We start from the raw sequence: 8,482 nt of genomic DNA on the forward strand, positions 1-8,482 counted from the left end.
TTACTAATGCATTTTACTATTGCATGAATTTATTTTATTTTATTTTTTGACGAAATAAAATAAAATTATAATAAATTACTCTTAATAGATGTATGTAGAATTCACCGATATATATATATATATATATATATAGTTTTTTGAAAATGATCCAGTTTTTGAAAAAAAAATGTGTGCCCATTTGGGAACATTATGTATAAAAACTTTTATTAGAACCAATTGTCATACACATTAGATAGATGTATTGTCAGTAACACACTATTCCAAATTGTGAAACTTCTTAAAACAATTACTTTTAGAATGAAAGCATAAATGCACCTTACATTTCTCGCACCGGACCCTTGATTTTCCTTTACCGTTTATCAACTTACATCTTTCCCTGTTTACAGTCCAGTTTGGCCAGTGTGAAAACTGATCTGTTTGTACATATATATTGGGTCTAGTTCAATGCATCTTCTTTTGGATGGTTGTTCGGGTGTAGAACTTCTAGGACGACCTACTTTTCTTTTTTGTAAAAGACCACTGTTAGGTAGTTGTTCAGCTAGAATTGTTTTGAAATTCAGCAGTGGTATAATCTCTTCAGTTTTTCCAATTTGTTTTTTAATTCGCCTGTCTAATAGCCAAGCATTGACTACTGCTACATCCAGCATATGATAGAAAATATGGTGGTACCATTTTTTACTTTTGATTTTGATTGGATATAATCCCAATAAGGAATCTTGCAGATCCACACCGCCCATGTGCCTGTTGTATTGTTGTACAATGTCTGGGCAATCAATTTCTTTCCTAGTTCTTTCGGTGCGAAAGAATCTTTCCACTTTGGCTGTTGGTTGAGTTCCACAATAATCTGACAGTAAAGACACAATTTTGTTGTCACACCACTGGACTGTATGTATTGCAGTATTCTCATACGTGCCAGAGTGTTCCTGAATGCTACCCCTTTGTAATTTTTTTATTTCCTTCTTTTGCCAACCTTTATAATTGAGAATTCGATTTGTACGGATTGTTGCCATAGAATGTATGCCTCGTTTTGACAAATATGACACCAGTGGTATGCTTGAAAAATAATTATCATAGAAGAGTTTGTGATGTTTATTGGATGGTACTTCTCTGCTCAACCAAACTACAACATTACTAGCAGCTCCCAAATTTACTTCATTCGGTAATTCTGTGTAACCATCTTTTCCAGCCAAAATTTTAAAATTATATGAAAATCCTGAGATTCCTGAGAGAACCCACATCTTGTATCCCCATTTATGAGGCTTTTTGGGATTGTATGTCTTCATGCTCGAACGTCCTTTGAACGATATAACTTGTTCGTCACAAGATAAGTGTTCTTCTAAAGGTATTTGCAAACACGATCTTTTTATTTGTTCAATCAGAGGCGCTATTTTGTCAAGACTGCGCGTATTTTCTAAATTATTACTAAAATGAAGAAACCTTTTGATTGTTTCAAAACGATTGATAGGCATTACATCTGCAACTTGTGAAATTCTTGTTGTCGGAGCCCAATAGCGTCTTGTAGTAGGTTGTCTTATTAGAGACATCCACAGCAATATCCCCATAAAATTTTCAATTTCTACAGGACATGTGGTAATTGGCTTTTGTGGATTTGTTTGAGCGCTGTATATACAAGTTTGTCGAACTACCTCAATTATAAAATCTGGTGTCAAAAAAAAACTAAACAATTTGTAAGGAGAGTTGAGCTGCAATATGTTGATTGGAAGTAATTCACTACCTTCAAAATGCAGTTCATCTATATTTCGCACAGTTTTTGAAGGATGCCATGTCATTTGACTTTTTTTGCTAGATTTTTGTTTAGTAGGTAGTTCAGTATCCGAATCATCGGTTGATAAATTATCATCTTCATTATCAGAGTCTTCTTGACTGTCAATGATTACTCTGGGCCGGGTGGTTTGTGCAGCTAACGGCTCAACATTATCTTCATCAGATAGTTCCGAATCTTCACTTTCAGATGGAATCTGTCGTAACTTATAGAGCTGAATAGTTTTTGCTTTATTGTTGTAAAACGATGTTGGTGGAATACTTTCAAATTCATCCATTTTTTTTCTAAAAAAAAAAGTTTACTTCAGGTTTATTCAAATTAATTTATTTAAACCAATAATGCATTAAATAAGTACCAACTTGATAAAAACAAGCTATAAAATATTAAATTTTTTCAGTTTCAAAATTTACTTTTAGCACACAATGTTCCCGTACGGGAACAGTAATAATTTGGGGCAAATTCTAACAACAACAAAGTAAATTTATTATTTCAATATATCAGTAGATCCTTACAACACTTATAAACGCGTATATAATTTTTATTTATCAAACTTACCTTATTTTTAGCTGATATTTGAAAATAAAATACACGTGCTAAACAAACAACTTACTCGAAGGTCACTTCAAACAAAACTGCTATTTATTGAAATAACCGGTGGGTATATCGGCAACACACAATACACATCTAAGAATGAACGTTCCCAAAAGGGAATAAGATGTGTACGCGCTTAAAATTGTCGATAGCAAATACTCATGGAAATTTTATATATTGAGTTCCCGTTTGGGTCCATTATGCAATAGAGGGCTAAGTTTAGAAAACTATAAAATTAGAAAACAAAAAATAAATGATGCAATGTAAACAAATAAAAACAAATTATTCTCTGAAACTGTTATTATCCTGAAATTTTTAATTTTAGACAATCATCTTGAAAAAGCCAAGAATTATTCAACTACCAACTAAAAATATTGTATGTGTTTTTATGCAAAGAGTTTAAACAAACAAACACAAATAGTTCGACTTCAGTTAGATAAGTTCAGATAAATTTAGTAATTGTAATTCAGCAATTTTCGGAACAAGATACATATATGTATTGTACCCTACACCGTAATGTAATACAGTACAATATAATTTGTATAATTGTTCAGAGAATTGCTGAATTACTAAATTTATCTGAACATATCGCTGAAAAAATTGCCAATTTTAAAAAAAAACGGAATATTCGCATTCGCATTCGCATTCGCGAATATTCAAAAAATGACATTCGTTACATCATTAATCTATATATGTACAGCGCTACAGGCCTTGTAGGCCCCTGGCTTCTAAAAACTTGGTTGTTTCTCTCTACTTTTTCGGCCCTTGCTTTCTCTCTCCAATTTCTCACGCCTACTTCTGACGGGTCTTGCTTTACTGCTTCCAACTACTTCTTCTTTGGACATCCTCTTCTATTTTCCCCATTTCTCCCTCCTTCGGTATTGTTTTAACATTTCGATTCTCTGGCATTCGGATAATGTGACCAAGCCATCTAGCTCTTTGGGCTCGTAAATTTTTGCCATAATTGCTGGTTTTCCATACATCTTTATTATTTCTTTACTCGTTCGTCTTCTCCAAATATTCTCTGTCGTCTTTATTACTCCAAATATTATTCTGAGCACCTTTCTTTCCCAGATCTTTAGTTTCTTTTTTTACTGCTGATTCATAATCCATTTTTCACTGGCATACATCTTTGTAGGTATGATTACTGTCTCGTAGACTCGCAGTTTAGCTGTTTTTGACACATTTTTTGCTTTCAGTAATTTGGCGACCCTCTTCCCTTCATTAATCTTTTATCTATCTCTTTTTCTTTTTTCCCGTGTTCATTATGGTTACTCCTAAGTATTCAGATTCTGTCATTTTCATATATTGCATTTTTGTTTGGTTTATTATTAATCCGTATCTTTTCGCTTCTTCCTCAAATTTCTGGAAAAATTAAATGTTTTTTTATTCTCGCTAGTATCACCACATCATCCGCGTACGCTATGCACTGTTTCTTGCTATTGAAAATAGTCCTGTGGTTAAATAAATTCGTTGATAGCGGATCTCCTTGTTTTAAACCTCTATTCGCTGTGAACTGTCTTGAAAAGCTTCCTTCCATTGTTTCCCCATTCATCGTGTTTCTAAGCGTCATTCTCACTAACCTTATAAGCCTTATAAGTATTTTTAATGTTCTTATGGCCTCCTATAGTATCGTTCGATTTAGGGAGTCATATGCTTGTTTAAAATCGATAAATCGCATATGTAGTCGTAAGTTTTGTTCGTAGCTTTTATTTTGTGCTAATTTTAACATACTTATTTAATCAGCAGTTGTTCTTAATGATCTAAAACCTCTCTGGTATTCTCCAATCACTTTGTTATAATATTTTATTAATCTTTTCCTAATAAGTTTTGCAAGTATTTTATAGGCTACTTCTAATAGTGCTATACCTCTATAGTTTTCGCACTCCGTTTTGTCTCCTTTTTTATAGATTGGGCAAATAAGAGTACTATTTCGTTGTTTTGGTATTTCTTCCTTTTGCCAAATTATTAATGTCAAGTGAAATATCCTTTCCTTCAATCTTTCGCCACCTTCATTTTGCCACGCTCATTTTCTTCAAAGTTCCTCTTGTTGGTCTGTATTTAATAGATCTTCGAAATATTTCGCCCATCTGTTTAACTTTTCTGACTTTTCTGTTGTTTCACGTAAAAGTAAACCTTCTTTGTTTCTGCAATACTGTGGATTAGTCTTTGTAGTTTTTCTGAATTTCTTAACTTCTTGGTAGAAATTCTTTACCTCTTTGTTTATGTCTTACGTTTTTGTTTCATTTTTAATACGTATATACTATAGTTTTATAACTCATTGTTATAAAATTTTAGTTTTTAAAAACAATAAATTTAAATCCACCTATATATCTAATACTAAATAAAGAAAATTTTCAAAAACTATAGTGGATTTAATAGGAATTTCGCTTAATGTTTTGTTTACGTTTTGACGAACTGTCGTATTTAAAATATATTATATTTTGACATATTTTTGAACTTTTAAAAGATATACTTTACTAATTAAAATGACGTTATTATAAAAATGTCACTAAAAAGTCACCACTAAAAATTATTTTTTTTTTAACTGAAAACATTTTATACATTGTAAAGCAATGACCACTTCCTGGAATTACCCTGACCCTGCTCTTCAAAATGAACTCAGAAAAATAGCAGATGCCATAGTGACACCAGGTAAAGGAATATTAGCAGCAGATGAATCTGTATCAACTATGGGTAAGCGCTTGAAAGATATTAACACGGAAAATACTGAAGAGAATAGACGTAAATACAGGCAATTACTATTCACAACTTGTCCAGTTATAGGGAACTTTATTTCCGGCGTAATTCTATTTCATGAGACTGTATACCAAAAAACTGACGACGGCACTCCATTTGTGGAATGCTTAAAGAAAAGAGGTATTATTCCTGGAATAAAGGTAGATACTGGAGTCGTTCCTCTGTTTGGAAGTAATGAAGAATGTACTACACAAGGTCTTGATGATCTGGGTAAGCGCTGCATGCAATATAAGAAAGATGGCTGTCATTTTGCTAAATGGCGTTGCGTTTTAAAAATTGGCAAAAGTACTCCTTCCATACAGTCTTTAATAGAAAATGCAAACGTTTTAGCTCGTTATGCGTCTGTTTGTCAAGCTAATAGAATAGTACCGATAGTGGAGCCTGAAATATTGCCAGATGGAGACCACAGTATTCTTATCTGCCAAAAAACAACAGAAACAGTGTTAGCTTATGTCTATAAAGCATTATATGATCACAATGTTTATTTAGAAGGAACTTTACTTAAACCAAATATGGTCACTTCTGGACAATCTTGTCCCAAAAAGGCTAGTGCAGAAGAAATAGCTGAAGCTACAGTAACTGCTTTCCAGCGAAGAGTCCCTTGTGCTGTGCCCGGTGTTACGTTTCTATCCGGTGGACAATCTGAGGAAGAAGCAACTATTAACCTAAATGCTATGAATCAATATCCTGGTAAGAGACCATGGGCATTAACTTTTAGTTATGGTCGTGCTCTACAAGCCTCTGTGTTAAGAGCTTGGGGTGGAAAAGATGAGAATGTCAAAGCTGGTCAGGATGAGCTGCTTAAAAGAGCTAAAGCCAATAGCGATGCTGCCCAAGGAATATATGTACCTGGTAGTGTTGAAGGTAAAGCTGGTGGTGCCGATTTATTTGTTAAAGGTCATATTTACTAAATTATTATGTATAAAAAGCAATGTAAATTCTTGGCGGAATAAATACTTTATCATATCTTATTTTACCATTTCTTTTTAAGTAAATTATTTATTATCTGATAATAATTCTTTTTCATCTGATGTTAGGTATACGTTGAATTCTATAGAAAATATCCACTTTTTTGATGATGGAAACATTGATTTTGAAAATTGAAGGCACAATCATGAGCATATTATAATCTCTATGTGTAATTTATCTTAAATAAATAGTTTTTATGTTTTTTCCCTTCCATAGTCTAGTCGTCAGAGATTTGAGCCCTAAAAATCACACGAACAAGCTGAATTTTGCCGAAAATATCAATTTTGGGACCCAAAAAAAATGCAAAAAAGTTTACCACTTTTATCCTAAGGCTTCCCTCATCTGAATTTAACTGATGAATTACAGTGAAACTTATTTATAACGGACACCAACGGGGGGAAATACTTGTCCGATGTGTAGAGTTATCGCTTAATTAATTGAAATAAAGAAGGGGTTTTGATTTGCTTGATTTTTAGTTATATTTAGTTTATTTTCGTACATATTTGCCTAAGCGTATTCACAAATACAATACTATTGTTAAAAAAAGGTAATTAAAATCATCAATTTTGTTTTTTTTTTTTTTGTTTTGAACATTATTTTTTACAATTTCTGACTTAACATTTAGAATTCCATAAGATATTTTTTGACTTACTCTTGAATCACCTTTATAGAAAATAATTTTAAGTCTCTTAATTTTAGGTAAGGTCTTGTAGCTACAAATTTTCCACAATTGCTTCTCCATTACTATCATTTTTTTTTAAACTGCACCTAATAAAATACTTTTCAATTGTTTTGGTTAACACGTCGCTTCATGCTGCCATAATCCAAATTAAGGCGTTAACAATCTATATGGACTTCTTCAGTTCAGTCGTCGATAAAGAATATTATATAGATCATATCATGGTAACTAATAACTTTCTATACAGAGATTTAAAGTTTGAAATTACTTCTTGGTCTAACGGATGACAATGTGGTGTAGTATTAGATGGCAAAAATATTATTGATATATTAGATAACTGAATATCCGCATGAAATAGTGCGTTGTCTAGAAATAAGGGAATTTGTTTTTTTACGTTGCATTTTTTTGTCAAATTTGTACATCCAATCTGTCGTGATATCTCAGGTCATCTAGGCCTTTTTGTTGCAGTACCAGTCAACTTGGAGTTTATCAACATAAAAATTGTTAAAACATCGAGGATTTTTACTTTTACCAATCACCAAAAGTTTTCCTTTTTTCCCCATTTAAATTTGCACATAAACGGTCAGCATTTCCGTAGCAGATATACCTCCAGTGCACTTTTCATTACAAAATATAAAAGTTTTACTTGGTAAAGCTCAATAATACAGACCAGTCTCGTCAGAGTTATAAATATTTTAAGGTAAATAACCACTTAATAAATTTGGTAGTTTTCTTTGCCACTCTGAAACGTCGTCCCCAAGATGAAGATAGTCTGCAAAGACTGGTCCACAGATTTCACACAAATTAACCAGATGTAAAATAGAAATTGATGGTATCAGTATTGAACATGTAATAAAAATAAAATACCTGGCAATTACACTATCTAGCTATGGAAACCTGGACAAAAAGCTAAAAGCCAGTTTTTATCAAAACTATTAAAAGATGACAACATTGACTTAGTTGCTGTACAGGAAACCCACTGCGAAACAGAGAAGCAACTACAAAAAAGGGGCAAAATACCCGGCTATGAACTATTAGGCGCAACTTACCACATAACATACGGCACAGCCACATATGTCAAAGAAGATATTGAAAATGCTTCGCTAATCTCTACTTCCACTGATGACTGTATTTATAATGTGGTCATAAAAATCGCTAACATTACCGTGTCCAACATTTACAAGCCACCTGCTACGTCGTGGCCAGCCCAAGCAATTGAAGTATATCCTCACCCTGCTGTATACGTTGGAGATTACAATAGCCATCATGAACAGTGGAAGTACAAAAATAATGATGCGAATGGGAATGCTTTAATAAAATGGGCAGAAGACGAACGCCTGTACCTTTTGTTTGATGCCAAAGATCGATCAACCTTCAGATCCGCACCATGGAGGCGGGAATACAAGCGCTCTAAGATAATAGCCATACTGAAGCCAGGCAAACCCGCCGACAACCTAAAAAACTACAGACCAATTGCGCTTCTCTCTGCCATCTACAAACTATTGGAGAGGCTTATATATAATAGAATCAGTACAGAACTGTTCCAGGCGATCCCAGTCGAACAAGCGGGTTTTCGACCAGAACGAAGCTGTGCAGACCAGGTAATGTCACTCACCACCTACATCGAAGCGGGTTCATAAAGAAGACTTAAAACTTCAGCGGCATTTATTGATCTCTCGGCAGCTTACGATACAGTATGG

The 8,482-nt window shown here is 33.4% G+C and overlaps 1 protein-coding gene across 1 annotated transcript; it reads left to right on the forward strand.

The window, feature by feature from the left end:
- The first annotated feature begins 4,841 nt into the window (after positions 1–4,841).
- Positions 4,842–6,099, forward strand: LOC140442841 (fructose-bisphosphate aldolase-like). Its single transcript, XM_072533806.1, has one exon. The coding sequence runs from the start codon at positions 4,951–4,953 to the stop codon at positions 6,043–6,045; it is 1,095 nt and encodes a 364-aa protein (XP_072389907.1). The 5' UTR covers positions 4,842–4,950; the 3' UTR covers positions 6,046–6,099.
- Positions 6,100–8,482: the final 2,383 nt, after the last annotated feature.

This window comes from Diabrotica undecimpunctata, chromosome 6, assembly GCF_040954645.1.
Source record: "Diabrotica undecimpunctata isolate CICGRU chromosome 6, icDiaUnde3, whole genome shotgun sequence".
In the NCBI taxonomy this organism is placed as follows: domain Eukaryota; kingdom Metazoa; phylum Arthropoda; class Insecta; order Coleoptera; family Chrysomelidae; genus Diabrotica; species Diabrotica undecimpunctata.

Coding starts and splice junctions, on each gene's coding strand:
- LOC140442841 (XM_072533806.1), top strand. CDS start 4,951: ATGACCACTTCCTGGAATTACCCTGACCCTGCTCTTCAAAATGAACTC.